Source organism: Palaemon carinicauda, chromosome 7, assembly GCF_036898095.1.
Source record: "Palaemon carinicauda isolate YSFRI2023 chromosome 7, ASM3689809v2, whole genome shotgun sequence".
Classification (NCBI taxonomy): Eukaryota; Metazoa; Arthropoda; class Malacostraca; order Decapoda; family Palaemonidae; genus Palaemon; species Palaemon carinicauda.
Genome location: NC_090731.1, coordinates 28205171 through 28221387, shown reverse-complemented (window position 1 = coordinate 28221387; position 16217 = coordinate 28205171). Strand labels below are relative to the sequence as shown.

The following is a 16217-nucleotide window of genomic DNA, read 5'->3' as shown; positions in this document are numbered from 1 at the left end:
AAGACTCCTCTGCCCAGTTAGGTCCCTCAAAGTTTTTTTTTTGGCTCACACTATGAACGTGAGCTGTGCATCCAACTTATTATGGTGTTCAGTGAAAGATCCACCAAAAACCCCTGTCTAAGTATGCTTTGTCCTTTTTCCTGAGGGAGAAAATTAGGGAAGCCCACCTCTTATGTGAGGAGGAACACTTCGCCCTGTTGAAATTACGGGCTCACGAAGTGAGAGCCATTGCTACCTCTCTGGCATATCAGGAATATATGTTAGTTAGGCTATTCATGGATGCTATTTTCTGGAGGAACAACTCTGTCTTCGCTTCTCATTAACTTAGAGAGGTGAGAGTAGACTTTGGCAATGTGTGTGTGTACACAAATATTTATAAAAAATATTCTCAATACATTTTGCGAGCTAAGCAAGCAAATTAAAAGCACCAATAAAATATTGTAGATAAAAAAATCAATGAAAGCACCTAGATAACAAGTAGAAAGAGTAAATATCTAAAGTAAAAAATTCTCAAGCGCCCAACCAACTCGAGACAGTGCTATACCTTAGGCCCATACATAGCTGCGGTTTCTGTATTAGGCAAAGGAGTTAATAACCCCACTCAACCTTGGTTTATATGCATGTATGAGGGTTTGTGTTTTTATGATGGTCTGAGGACTTCGTCTTGTGGTGCGGTTCCCTCACTCTAGATAGATAGTTTATGTCTATGTTGCAGGGTTAGGTGGTTAGTTTTAGTAAGGTTGCAGTTTTTATTATATGGGGCGAAAGTAGTTTCTGAAGTCTAGTCAAGATGTTGGTCTTATCCCCTTGACAGACTCGATTGAGTTTTTTGCAGCTTTGCAGGCTTACTCCTGGATAAACTCTCCTAAGGGAAAGCCACTCTAAAGGCTGTACCTTTGAATCAGCTACCTTAGCAGGCAAGGAATCAAGGTGTTTTTATCTCCTACAACTCTTTTGTTGTTTCCCCAACGATGTTTACTGTCTGTTTCCCTCCTCCAAATGTGTGAATCAGCTATATATATATATATATATAACTGCCAGGTAAGTACTATTCATAGTTTTTATGATAAAACAAAGTTTTATGAATACTTACCTGGCAGTTATATATATATTCGAAGGCCCACCCACCTCCCCTCAGGAGACTGGTCGGGCATAGATGAACCTGAAGTCTTGGACACGGGAATGATTCCTTGGACCACCCTGTGACGGGTGTTACCACCTACCTCCCAACCACCACAAGGCGGTTGCCTCGTTTTGAAAAATTCTGCCGATTTAGAGATATCAGCTATATATATATAACTGCCAGGTAAGTATTCATAAAACTTTGTTTTATCATAAAAACTCCATGTTATAACCTATCATATTTTTTTGTTTATTACATTTAAAACAACTCTCTCTCTCTCTCTCTCTCTCTCTCTCTCTCTCTCTCTCTCTCTCTCTCTCTCTCTCTCTCTCTCTCTCTCTCTCTCTCTCTCTCTCAATCGTAAATTATCATTCGGTCATTAGCGGCAGTTTGTTATTGTTGATTAAACGCCAAAAAAAAAAAGAAAAAAAATTGTTCTCCTGCTTTGCTACGTATATAGGATTTTATATAGATACGGTAAATAATATTTGTAATAACATATTTACTAAAAGCTTTTAATATCATTATTTATCACTTTCATCATGCGCGTTTAATGCCTTCGTTTGTTTATTACGATCGAAGATGGAGCATACAGTAAACGAATGGAAGGTTTCCGTTTCAGGCGGCGTCATAAAGAAAAACATTATATAAATGGCATTCATTTCATTTATTTGGAAGTCCTAAGAAAAATTAAGTAAAACATTGGTAATAACAAAATCAACGGCATTCATTTCATTTATTTGGAAGTCCGAAGAAAAATTAAGTAAAACATTGGTAATAACAAAATCAACTTATAATCAATATAATCGATGCAAAAACTAACCTATACACAGATGTGTAAATGCGTTTGTTTCTTCATTATGATCAGAGATAAACGTAAACAAAACATTGGTTGTCATTTTTTATCGTGCTTTTTGGCGTGTTTAGGAAACGCATGATATAAAATCGCCTTTAATATTTGTGCCTGTTTTAGTTTAGGGTACTGTACATGCATTAAGTGTTCTGTACATTAAAGGGTAGTTTGTTAACAGTACTACGTAAAGGGAAGGTTTTAAAAGTCTGAATATACATGTTAAATAAATAGGTAAATATGGTGTCCCTACTTCGCGGATTTTCAGCTATCGCGGCCGGGTTTGAAACCTATCTACCACGATAAACGAGGGTTCACTGTACTCTCTTACCTCCCCAGTTACCTTTCCTAAGGTAATCTCCTCCCTCTGAGGTAGCCTAGGCTACATCCTACCCCTCCTTACCTCGATATGCTTTCGGGTAAGGTTAGGCTAGGATTTTTCCTACCCCACTCCTTGCCATAGTACATGCGCTTTAAGTTTGGGACAGAACCCCAGAGTACCAGTCGTTCGCCCCCCAGCCCCCCCATTCGGAGAATGTACTCTCCTTCTGGTCCCTGCTGGAGGGTGAAAGTGGTGGGGCTCTGCCCTTCCCCCTAGTCCACACTTGGTTGGGTTAAGTCCCGTCCTCCCTGTGGCCTAGCGACTTGTCCTCCCCCTGCCCTTCCTGGTCTAGGAGACTAGCTCACCTAGCCTAGGTTAGGCAGTCAGTGGGATTCTGCTTCTTTATAGTTTAGGACAGGACATTAGTGCTGTACCTACTCTGGGCTAACCTACCCTAGGCTGGAGAATGGACTCTTCCTACCTAGACAGGCTAGCCCTGAACAGAATCCCCCCCCCCCCCTCTGGGGGTGTTGGTGGGAACTACGTTCCCCCCATACACCCCCCCTCAGGACTCTCTCCCCTCCCCCTCTATCCCTTTGGTGTTGGCTTAGCCTTCACACCCCTGTCCGCCGTCCTACAACTCCACCGAGTGCCGGTGGGTTGCCGGTTCGGCTCGGTCCTTTCGGTGGTCAGTCCGTACTGCTATGCTGAGGAACTCGCCAGTTTGGGGCGAGTCCTTGTTCCCCCTGAAGGCGGTCGAGGAGGTGATGGAGAGGGTCAGGAAACTCAAAGAAGCGGGAGAGCCCAGACCCCCGCCTGCAAGACGGCCAGCTCACAAGAGACCCTCTTCAGACGCCCCTCACCCGTCCCATGTTTCGCCAGTCCAACCGAGGAGAGAGTCCCCGTCGGTGTCTTGGCACCAAGCCCCGCAGCCCTCCCGTAGGGGAGGTTCAGCCTCGCAGACAACCTTTAGGCCCTCCTATTCCAACTCTAGGAGAGGGCGATCCAGCCGCACCTCTAGGAGGAGATAGGCAGAGAGGCCCCCTACTCCTGCCGATGCCTCAGGTAGGGGGATGCCTCAAACACTCTTGGCAAGCTTGGCGGGACTACGGAGCGGATCCGTGGACCGTAGCAGTACTGAGGGACAGGTACAGTTTGCCCTTCCTAGCGGAACCGCCCCCTCTAATCTCGGACCAACAGGCGGAGTGGTTGGCGCCCAAGGACCCCTTAAGAAGAACAGCATTACAGGAGGAAGTGTCGGCCATGCTCGCCAAAGGGGCGTTGGAACCAGTCAGGAACCCCAGCCCGGGGTTCTACAGCAGACTCTTCCTGGTGGAGAAAGCGACAGGGGGTTGGAGGCCGGTCATAGATCTGTCAGCCCTCAACAAGTTTGTGTGCAAGACCAACTTCAAAATGGACACTCCGAAGTCAGTGATGGCGGCCTTGAGAGAAGGGGACTTCATGATGTCCTTGGACCTCAAGGACGCCTACTTTCAGATCCCTGTCCACCCCTCCAGCAGGAAGTTCCTATGAGTGAAGTGGGGTACCCAAGCGTTGCAATTCAGAACACTCTGCTTCGGGCTGTCGACAGCTCCTCAGGTCTTCACGAGAGTCTTCACAACAGTCTCAGCCTGGGCACACGAGTAGGGCATCTGCCTGATTCGTTACCTAGACGACTGGTTGTTGCTTTCAGCCTCAGAGGGAGCACTGAGGGAGCAAGGCGCGAAGCTTCTACGGTTCTGCAGGGACTTTGGTATCACTATCAACCTGGAAAAGTCGCAGCTGACGCCCTCCACCAGGATGACCTACCTGGGGATGGTTCTAGACACCCGGTTGGTGAGGGCCTTCCCCTTCTCGGAGAGGTTGGACAATCTGGATCAGATACTGCGACCCTTCCTAACGGACCAGCCCAGGAGAGCCAAGGACTGGCAGAGATTGGTGGGCCACCTTGTGTCGTTGGAGAAGTTAGTCCCCCGGGTGAGGCTCAAACTGAGAGGGGTTCAATGGAACCTGAAGGAGCTCTAGACCCCTGGGGAGTCCCCGCACAAAATAGTTCCGGTGTTCCCGGAGACAAAGGAAGTCCTGAAGTGGTGGCACGACAGGACGAACACCCTCAAAGGAATGCCCTTCACAATCGATCCTCCGGAGATGCTGTTGTTCACGGACGCGTCAAAGGAGGGTTGGGGAGCCCACCTTCTCGACAAGTCAGCGAAAGGGAAGTGGTCCCTCGAGGAGAAGAGCCATCACATAAACCTGCTAGAGCTGATGGCCGTGCAAAGGGCATGCCAAGAATTCGTCCATCTACTCCGGGGAAACACCGTGGCTCTGATGTGCGACAACGCCACGGTGGTGGCCTACGTGGAAAAAGCAAGGAGGACTGAAATCGAAGGAGCTGTGCAGTCTCACGACGCAGTTCCTGGAATGGGCTTCGAAAGAACAGGTCGAGGTAACAGCCAGGTTCATTCCAAGAAAGAGGAACGTTCTAGCCGACGGCCTCAGCAGGATGGGTCAAGTAGTAGGGTCGGAGTGGTCCTTACACCCGGGAGTGGCCCGGACGGTCATCCTGAATTGGGGTTCGCCGGTGATGGACATCTTCGCCACGAGACTCAACGCACAGCTCCCCGTGTTTTGTTCTCCTGTGTCAGATCCAACACCAGCGTTCGAGGACGCCTTTCAACACCCTTGGGACAACCTCGACGTGTATGCCTTCCCGCCCTTCGGGATGCTCAGACAAGTTCTCAACAGAGTGAGGCGGGCAAACAACCTATGGATGACTTTGGTAGCGCCCTGGTGGCTGGAGAGAGAATGGTTCACGGACCTAAAGGAACTGGTGCGCCTCCCACCTTGGCCCCTTCCAGAGAGGCCAGACCTCCTCCGTCAACAACACTTCCAAAGGTTTCACGAAAACCCTCGGTCCCTCCGCCTTCACGCGTGGAGGTTATCGAGCGGCTCCTGAAGAGGGGAGGATACTCGTCGAAGACCGCAGCAAGGATGTCGGGGTACCTAAGACGGCGAAGTGGACAACCTTTACTAAATGGTGCGCCTCACAGAACATCAGGTCGTTGGAGGCCTCCATTCATGAGATAGCCGACTTCCTAGTCTATCTGAGAGACGACGTGGGTACGTCTATTCCGGCCATCAAGGGAGTCCGAGCGGCTTTGGGCCAAGTCTTCCTCCTGAAAGGCATTGATCTAGGAGCTTCCAGGCAAATCTCGGTGCTCATCAGGAGCTTCGAACAGTCGTGTTCCCACCAGGCCTCTAGAGTGCCCCAGTGAGATGTGACTAGAGTTCTGAAAGTCTTGTCGGAGCCGCCCTTCGAACCCCTCAAAGATATTCTGGACAAGGAGCTCACCCTCAAGACTGTCTTCCTTTTAGCCCTAGCGTCGGCGAAGAGAGTAAGTGAGCTCCATGGGTTGTCTTACGAGGTCTCGCACTTGAAAGGCTGGCGAGAAGCAACTTTCAGGTTCTTACCTAATTTTGTAGCCAAGACTCAGAACCCAGCTTACTGGGACCCTAGATTCGAGGGGTTTCCAGTGCCAGCGATCCCGCGTTCGGACAACCCGAGGGACATGTTACTGTGTCCAGTCAGAGCGGTGCGAAAGTACCTGGAAAGAACGTCCAGGCTTCGACCTGGGATCAAGAGTCTTCGTCTCTTCGGGGCTAGTGAAGAAGGCAATCTCCAAGAATACGGTCTCTTTCTGGTTACGGCAGGTAATTATGAGAGCTTACGACAGCTCAGGAGTCTCCCTTCCGGGAAAGCCTAGATCCCATAATATTAGGGGCCTGAGTACTTTGTTGGCCTTCGAGAAGAACATGGCGGTGGGCCAGATCCTGAAGGCAGGCACTTGGTCCAGGCAGTCCACCTTTACGGCTCACTACCTAAAGGACTGTTTTGGAAGTCTTTGGAAGGTTTCTCTTTTGGGCCCGTCATTTCTGCGCTCCAGAAGATTTAAGGTCGTAGCCCCAGGGAAGCCGTGGGTGGTAAGTCCAAGAGACACAGGTTCCTTCCTTACCTTTCCCCTTATCACCCTTCCCCTCCATTACCCTTGATCGCTTCTCTTACCATGGGGAACACGTTCAGTTGGATGCATACATCTCCGAAGACTCTTACAGAGGTGAGTTACTTAGGCACTAACATAGTTTTTTGCGTAGTTTTCCCTAGTTCTCATTTCTATTTTGGGGTTAGTAGAACCTAGCCTCCTATCTAGGTTCGTTTCCCTTCTCCAGACGGTCTCTCGGTCCGGAAGGCCACTCCCACCTCCTAAAGTATAAGTCTCCTAAGAAAGTAATTCGAGGTAAGTACTCCGTGTTGGAACAAATCACAAATTTTAAGTAATTTGTATTTTTCCTAACAGTACTTACCTCGAACTACTTTCGGGTTATGGTCCACCCATCCTGCCCCGAGTGCCTTACAGGACTTTTGATACCTTATCTATCATAAACTTACTGGTGACCGAGACCTGGCCGAGCACGCTCTCTGACCCTGGGTCGCCTCATGACGCGTATTCATCCGCTACAGAGGTACCCACTATAGAAAACGGAGATAGGGGAAACTACACAAAATTCTGGTCGGATGGGAGGAGATCCCAGATACTCCTAAGAAAGTAGTTCGAGGTAAGTACTGTTAGGAAAAATACAAATTACTTAAAATTTGTGATATTAGGTTGTGGAGTCAAGGGGTATGTTAAAGTTCATTACTCTACTGTGGATAGGTCAGTATATACCCTGGTATCTTAAGCAGTTTTCAATTGTTATCCCTCGTTTTGCTTTGATGTTGGTGGTGCTCTATTTTTTCTTGGGTAATATGCTAAGTGAACTGACCTGCAATGAGTGGGTCGTCGGGTTTGCTACTATTCTCTCTTTTTACAAAACTTCAAATAATGGAGATGCTAACTCCCTTTCTATGAAAGTGATAATAGTCACAATGAACATTGGGTAAAACTTTGAAATAAATTTATTTTTTATGATAGAATTGTTTACAGGGTGTTTCAATACTTTAACAATACTGTATCCATTTGATCCTCCTCCTCCCCACATCTTGTGGAGACAAAACAAGTAAAGTTGTTCGCAAGAGGCATGACAGCTATGGCTAGAAGTTCACAATAGTAGTAATTATTAAGAGATAGGAGGGCAGTTATGCATTTCATCTTGTTTTTAAATTTATAGATAAAGTCTACACTTTCTGAGCTTGTAGCACAATGAATATTGGGGAAGTACTGCACTGTATTGAAATAATTTATTTTGTTAAGAATTCTGTTGTTAGTCGTTAAGTTTTAGATAATGTTGTAATTCTCTGCTGTGTTCTAACATTTGCTCATTTACTAGTTTCTGTTCTTTTTATATCTATGTATATGTTATATGTTAATTACCATAATATTTCTGCTAAGTTAATGTCATCCTCTGAAGGCTTTGGAATCCAGAAATATCTGTTTCTGAAGAACGGTATTAATATTAAGTGTTGACAAAACATGTAATCAGTTGGTTTCAGGTTATATTTTATTGTTATATAAATATATTATACATGTGTAAAAAAGGGATTTTGACGTAGGAAAAATCTATTTCTGGGCGAGGGACCTGTGCCGCCCAGTGAATAAGCTCCATTTAGCACTTATTCTTAGGTAATTTACTGCTAAATATACCAGAGAAAAAATGTAAAGGAGTGCTAGGTTAACTAGCTCGCTCACCTATTGGTGTCGGTATAAAATTGGGCGTATAATCCAGAGGTCCCGCACTATTTAGATTCATCCACGACAAAGACCCCAATAGAGGAGAGCCGTTCAACCTCACTCGGCACCACCAACTCTGCATCCGCTCAGAACCCAACTCCTTAGCACCCAAAGTTTGGGGACTCCAAGGGAGAGGAGCTGGGAGGGTTCACTGGGCGGCACAGGTCCCTCGCCCAGAAATAGATTTTTCCTACGTCAAAATCCCTTTTCTGGGCTCGAACCTGTGCCGCCCAGTGAATATATACAAGAGAAATGTCACCAAACTTGCAAAATAAAGGAAAAAACATAAGCGTAAGGGAAATACAAGTTGCTTTAATCAGAGATGAGTGCCAAAAACAATTATAAGGGTATCTTAAAAGGAACATAAATCCACTTGGTAGAACAACTGACAAATAAGGTAAGGTATAATAATGCCGTGAGTGATAATATATACAGATACTCAGGAGTTAAAAATTTACAAATATAATAACAGTATTCAGGTGCGAAACCAACGAATACAAATAGGGTATAAATGAGGCAGGTAAGGGGGAGAGATAAAATGACAAGGAATTAACATGTGAGTTACCTGGGAGTAACTACGCTCCCTGCAGCTACTGTAGAAAATTTTAAGGCTTCCAAATGTTTAAGGTAGTGTTTCTTGAACACTGACGGTGATTTCCACCCTGTATACCTGGAAAGGTCCGTAAAATTCATGTGGTGAAAAAAGTTCACCGAAGTAGCAACCGCTCTGATATCATGTGCAAGAGGAAAAGAGTCAGGGCTAGCTTGTTTAATAAAATACAAAATTTGTTGCCTGATCCCTTTAATGGTAATGGTACCACCTTGTTCTCTAATGAATAGAGGCCCCGAGGAGTTAGAGGAGGTCCGGGATAAATAAGACCTAAGAGTAGTAACAGGGCACAGAGACGGATCTTGCGTGAGGGCAACAATTTTCCAGGAGGACCATCTGTTCTGAGGGTCTTCGTTCTTAGCCAAAAAGAATTTGTTAGGTGAAAGAAGGACCTCTCCCGAAGGAAGGAACTCAATATGACCCGGGTCTCTCGACAAGGCTGCCAGTTCAGAAATTCTTGCCCCGGAAGCCAAGCTCACCAGGAAAAGTGTTTTCCTGAGAAGGGGAATGTAATCACAAGAACTGTTAATGGTATCAGAAGCCAATTTGAGTACATCATTAAGGAACCAGGTCACCGGGGTAGGACGAGTAACCGGTTTCAGTCTGGCACAGGCTTTCGGAATTGAAGCTAACAAAGAGTCGGTTAAGTCTATGTTAAAACCCACTAGGAAGATCTTTTTCAAAGCAGATTTAATAGTGGTGATAGTATTGGCTGCCAGACCTGATTCTAATAAAGTTCTAAAGAAAGTGACTGTAAGGTTCAAGTTCATACAGTGCACGTCTGAGTCTATCAAAAATTTTGCCAACTTTTTAACTGCAGAATCATATTGGCGGATGGTGGAATCCCGTTTATCTGATTCTAGGAACAGGGTGTTTTGAGGATCGATATTGGCACCATGCATGGCCGCAAACTTCATGAAGTCCATAAAGTTAGGGCGCTCTGAATGTTTGAGAAAGCGTACACAACGCGTGTTTGTACTATCTGAGACAGAACCGGATTGGGTATCGGGTGAGGATATAGTCTCAACTCTCGCAGGAGAGGATACCAGTTGCTCTTGGGCCAGTTGGGTGCGACCAAGGCTACTTGTCTCTTGAAGGATCTCAGTTTGTCTAGGACTTTCAGTAAAAGATTCACCGGGGGAAAGAGATAAATCCTTTCCCAGATGTCCCAATTCTGTGACATGGCGTCTGTGGCGTAAGCCTGAGGGTCTAGATTGGGAGCCACATATACTCTCAATTTGTGGTTGGATTCCGTGGCGAAGAGGTCCACTTGGAGACCGGGAACCCGAGAGAGAATCCACCGGAATGACTTTAGATCGAGTGACCATTCCGATTCTAAAGGGGAGGTCCGGGACAAGGCGTCTGCCACTACGTTCCGGACTCCCGCCAGGTGGACAGCTGAAAGATGCCAACGGTTCGAGGCTGCTAGGGAGAATATGGCTACTAGAACATGGTTCAGAGGCCCTGATTTTGACCCGCCTCTGTTGAGGCAGCGGACCACCACTTCGCTGTCGAGGACCAGACGAAGGTGTTGTCTCTTGGGTAGAGCGAGACGTTTCAGGGTTAGAAGAACTGCCATGGCCTCCAGCACATTGATGTGAAATTGGCGGAATAAGGGAGACCAAAGACCTTGAACTTTCCTGAGCTGAGAATAGCCGCCCCAACCTGATAGGGATGCGTCCGTGTGAATGATTAACTTCGGAGGCGGAAATCGAAAGGGAACTGACTTTGACAGATTGTTGGCTCTTGTCCAAGGAAGAAGTCTTTCCCGTAGAATGGGAGGAAGGCGGACTTTCCTGTCCCGGAGCTTCCGGTTCGCCCTCGAACGCCAGACACGATTGATATCTTTCAATTTTGCCTTCAGAAGTAGATCCGTCACTGAGGCAAATTGAAGGGACCCCAGAATCCTCTCTTGGAGTCGTCTGGAACTTACTTTGTCTTTGAGAAAGCGTTTGGTGTTCCTTGCAATCTCTAACCTCTTGGGTTTGGGAAGACACAGAGTATGAGATATAAGATCCCATTGCAGGCCGAGCCATTGGAACTTTGATTTCGGAAGAAGACGGGACTTCTTGAAGTTGATCTGGAAGCCTAGAGATTGAAGATATTGGATGACTCTGTGAGTGGCTTTTAGGCAATTTTGGGAGGTGTCTGACCAAATGAGCCAGTCGTCCAGATAGGCTACTACTTGAATCCCTTGATTTCTGAGTTCCTGAACAGCGACTTCTGCTAACTTTGTGAAGATCCTTGGGGCGATGTTGAGCCCGAAAGGCATCACCTTGAAGGAGTAATTTTTGTCCCCTAGGCGGAAGCCTAGATACGGACGGAAGTGTCTCGCTATCGGGACGTGATAATAGGCGTCTGTAAGATCAATAGAGGTGGTGACGGCCCCACGGGGAAGTAAGGTCCGCACCTGCGAGACGGTAAGCATTCGAAACTTGTCGCATTGAATGGACAAGTTGAGAAGGGATAGGTCTAGAATCACTCTTCTCTTGTCTGAATCCTTCTTCGGGACACTGAACAGCCGACCCTGAAACTTCAGGTGTTTCGTTTCTTGTATGGCGTTCTTTTGTAACAGATCCTGGACAAATTCGACTAGGTCCGGAGTGGAATGTTGATGAAATTTGTTCGGAGGAGGAGGCTCTTGAATCCAACTCCACCCCAGTCCCTTGGAGATGATACTGAAAGCCCAGGGACTGAACCTCCATTTGTTGCGGAAGGCATAAAGCCTCCCCCCTACCTGCTGCACCTCAGTATTGGCTTGAGGAGTTGCCTCCACGTCCGCCTCGGAAGTTCTTTCCCTTGCGAAAGAATCTTCCTCTACCTCTGTTCTGGTTTGAACCACGGTGGTAGCCTCTACCTCTGTTATAACTCTGGGAAGAGCTATGAGCCTCATAAGACTGGTTAAAGGCAGGAGAAGTGGTGGAGGCACCGGAAAGCTGGCTCTTAGGGAGCAGAACGGTGACATAGTCGTCCGAAGGAGCCTGAGAGGTGGAAGGCTGTGCAGGAGCAACGGGAGATGGAGGAAGAGGTAGTCGGAAATTGGACGAACTACTCTGCTGTTGCCTGAACTGGGTGGAGGTATACGGGCGGAGCTTCTTCCTACCCCGGGCTTGGTAATTTGCGGGGTCATATTTCCGTTTAGGAGTCAAACCCCAACGGGCTTTAAGGCTCTGATTGACTCTAGTGGCCTCTGCCAAGACTTCCTCTACAAGATCCTCAGGGAAGAGATTTGAACCCCAGCAGGAGGACCGGATAAGCTTATTAGGCTCGTGCCTAATAGTCGCCTCAGCCAGGACGTGTTTGCGACACCTACGTTTAGCAATAGCGAAGTCATAAAGGTCGTAGTATAATGACTGCAACGTAGCCTTATTGAGAGACTTAAAGATACTCTCAGTATCATAAGTTAAGGCTATCGACTCCGTGGACGTGGCCAAGTTCAGAGTACGGCCAACACGTAGGCGGGAATCATATTCCTGTTTAATGAGGGATTCCGGGAGACGGGGAAGCCGCTCACTAAACATAACTGAAGCACAGTCCACTGATAGCTTGCCAGAGGTAAAAGTGGTATGGACATTGTCCCAACACTCAATGCCAGAAGGAAGAAGGAGGGAGATCGGATCCACCTCTCGGATGGGAGGCAAGGGCTTCTCTTCCAGAGCATATTGGAAAGCAAGCTCTGCTACCTTATTGACGCATGGAGTCACGGTGTTTTTGTCCATTAAGAACATTGTGAAGGAGCTCTTATAAGGCGTCAACATGGTGTTGGTGCAACCAATGTCATTCAGGAACCTAGCCCAAACAGATTGGGCTTGTTCTTTTGGGAAGATGACAGTCTCTTTGGGGACCTTATCTAACCGAACCAGAGCTTCCTCGGTAAGCCTGGCATAACCATGAAATGGAAATGCCAGACCAGGAGGAAAGAATTCAAAGTCCTCTAGAGGACGAGTGCCAAGACCTTCCAAAGTTAACATTCCGTCTGAGAACGGGGAATGAAGAGCCATGCGCCAAGGATTATTCTTGGTAAACGGCGGGAGCTTAGAGGCATCCGGGATGAGAGAGCTTTGGACTCGCTCCGGAGCACCTTGCTCTAATGCCCCAAGTCTCTGACCGATGTTAGAGAACATCGTGTCCATCTTGGCCTGCATTTCCGACACCAACTTAGCTTGCATCTCCGACACAATGCGAAGCATGGCTGATTCGGAAAGGCCCAGGCTAGGAGCAGGAGTGGCGGATTGTACTCCCAGGTCGTGAGACTTAGAGGAGGAGCCAGAAGCCTTAGATGACGGGTTTGTATTCAGCTTAGAACTATGGGAAGCCTTGTGAGGCTTACGAGCTTTAGGTAAGGTTCTAGATGTAGACTTATCCTTGGGGGGAACCGGGTGTGATCGTTGAGACGAAACACGGTCCCCAGAAAAACCATGAAAGGAAGAGCGATCAGATGAAGAAGAAAGAGAGGGGCTGAGGATAGGAATCTCAGCGCCGGTAACACCTGCCTCACTTACCACCCTACCTGCATCCGGATCATCCAATAACATGGGTTCAACATCCAAGTTCATGGAAGCAACATTGTCTTCCAGATCTCCGGGGGCATCCGACGGATCTTGTTCTTGATCAATGAACCCCGCTATGGTGGCATCAATGTGGGCAATGATGGGAGCTGCAACATGCCTAGCCACAGCGGCTGAAGACTTGGCGTTAGGATAGATCATGGCACAATAGTCTTCGGATAGGACGTAAGGCTGCTTGGATTTCACGTTTCGGGCAAAACCACCAACCCACACTTTCAGTGTGGCCCGAGCCGCAGACTTTTGCTCCGGGGATGCCTGAAATAATAGTGGGAATTATAAAAGGGAAGACTCCCAGTGGTCCTTCAAGACCATAGAGATCTTACTAAATAGTGTATGTATACCAAAAAAAGGTAAAATAAATAAGAAGGCAACATAGCCAACGGGACTCACCGAGTCAGATCCAAGGGTGGTGATGAGGTCAAAACAGACCATACAGTTATCAGGGTGCCATACCACGATGTCCTCCAGCTGAACTCCGCAGAGGGCGTGAGACCGACATACGGTATGGCCACAAGGCTGATGAAGAACAGCCGCACAGGCCGTCGTCTGACAATGCACCATCTATAAAAAGAATAGTATATGAGAAACTGTAATTCTCTTAAGTAGGGGCGGGTCCGGAGGACCCGGGCCTAACATAAGTCTAACATAAGATTAGAGCTTAACTGTAATATTCTTAAGTAGGGGCGGGTCCGGAGGACCCGGGCCTAAACCTAAGTCTAACTTAAGACTAAAGTATAGCTATCCATTCCGGTCGAGCCGGGAGCATAAAAAGGATGCAACAAAGAATTAAGACACATGGTGTCTGATTTCCCGGAGCGAGGTTAAGCCCTGGGCCGGGAAATAAAAGTATATCCATAAACCAATTCATATAGGAACTCCGGGATAGTGATCTGTCATATATAATCATATATAATCATAGGAACTGTTATAAATTAATAGGGGGGCGGAACTGTAGATAAGAACCGCCAACCGAACCCGGAGGGTTTCGTATAACATAATAAAAGTGTGATAAGTGAATATACAATAGGGTGCACCGGGATCCAACTCTGTTGACCGGTGGCCAACCAGTCTAGACAGAGACGAACCCGCCGGGACACCCGGAGGACAAAGTCCATAAACACTGAACTACCCCCTCTAAAAGGAGGGAAGGCAACGGTCCCCTAGGGGAGGGGGGAGAGAAGCCTAGCCGCCCACCTAGCGAGAGGGGGAGCTTGGGGGAGGATCATGTGATACGGAGCAGCAGGGCTACCAACTGACGATCCCCAACCAGACAGATCAAACGGAGTAATAGCACAAATATTCATTATAATAGTAATAGCGTTGAAAAATTATATAAATATACACATAAAAAATTTAGGGCAAGGCATGCAACATAATAAATAAATCACAAAGGACACACCTGATGGCTTATAAAATAACATTGCCGCCTAGTAACGAAGGTCGGCAAGCCATACGATACGTAACTGATATCGGCCCTAAAAATGAACCACAAGGGTTCTAAACGCTAAATAATGAATATCCACAATAACAAATAAAATTTAATTAATAATAAAAATAATACACATAGTAACACCGCGAGTGAAACTAAAAGCTCTCAAAACAGGAGTACCAACTGTAAGCGGAATCAAGCAAGATCGATATGAACGAAGAGAATAAACTCCTATAATATAAATATTAAACGATCTAGATTGCTCAAAACACAGCAAAACATAGCTTGGTACTTAACTTAGACGGTGTCTCCTGGGAAACCGATGAAGAAGCCATAATCCAAAGGAAAATCGCAAAAACACGAGAGCACAAACAAAAAGCGGGTTACCATAAAGTCGTGCTAAAAGGAGTTGGGTTCTGAGCGGATGCAGAGTTGGTGGTGCCGAGTGAGGTTGAACGGCTCTCCTCTATTGGGGTCTTTGTCGTGGATGAATCTAAATAGTGCGGGACCTCTGGATTATACGCCCAATTTTATACCGACACCAATAGGTGAGCGAGCTAGTTAACCTAGCACTCCTTTACATTTTTTCTCTGGTATATTTAGCAGTAAATTACCTAAGAATAAGTGCTAAATGGAGCTTATTCACTGGGCGGCACAGGTTCGAGCCCAGAAATGTACTGTACGAAAGTTTTATAGGTATCATTTAGTATAACATAAGGCATAAGAATATTTATTTGTCATTTATTATGTATATAACCAAGGGCTATCTTTTCAGAAATATACTAGAAGATAAACCAGCCGATCAGGCCTCTCGATGGTCGTCAGATTCTAATAATCCTCCACAGGTATGTAACAATATTCATGTAATGTCAGCTCAAGTAAGGTTGGTTCTCCAATCGGGACTTCTGATCATGCCTTGATTTCATTATTGTTGAAGACTGAGCACCCTGTCCCTGATATATCATATTCTTGTAAAATTTATATGAAATCCCAAGCAGACTGGAATGGGATTTTGCATGATCTTTTGTGCTTGAATTGGTCACAATCATATGATAGTGTAGATCCTGTTGTCCCTTTGAATGAGAATCTTGTCAACATAATCGATAGGCGTATCCCTTCTCGTGTGCTAAGGTACCGAGTGAAAGACAAACCGTGGTTCAATGATGATTGTAGACGTGCTTATTTGGAGAAGCAGAAGGACTATTACCTTTTGAAGGGTAACAGATCAGATTTGACCTGGAACAACTATACTCAGCTTCGAGCATTTGCTCAGAGAGTTTATGCCTCAACTGAAAAGGGGTACAATTTAACCATAAAAGAAACCCTTTCTGGTACAACTCAGGAACATAAATGGTGGTCTACCCTTAAATCTGCACTCTTTGGTGTAGATGCAACAGTTCCTCCTTTACTTAAACCTGATGGCTCTGTCACTCACTGTCCAAAGGAAAAGGCAACCCTTTTGGCTGATGTTTTTGACAGTAAACAGAGTAATGAAAAACTTGAACTTCCTCATTCCTGTTTTCCTGAGGCTAAACTAACTACATGTAGTTTAGCTTTTCGATCTTGTGAGATTAAAGCTCTGTTGATGG

At 46.4% G+C, this 16217-nt stretch overlaps 1 protein-coding gene across 2 annotated transcripts in view; it reads left to right on the top strand.

The window, feature by feature from the left end:
• LOC137643907 (muskelin-like) overlaps window positions 1-16217 on the top strand; it is a 163285-nt gene that overhangs the window by 29385 nt on the left and 117683 nt on the right. For both annotated transcript variants that reach the window (XM_068376658.1, XM_068376657.1), the window contains exon 2: window positions 15404-15473. In XM_068376658.1, coding sequence (XP_068232759.1) covers window positions 15404-15473 — 70 coding nt within the window. The remainder of the gene's footprint in view (window positions 1-15403; window positions 15474-16217) is intronic.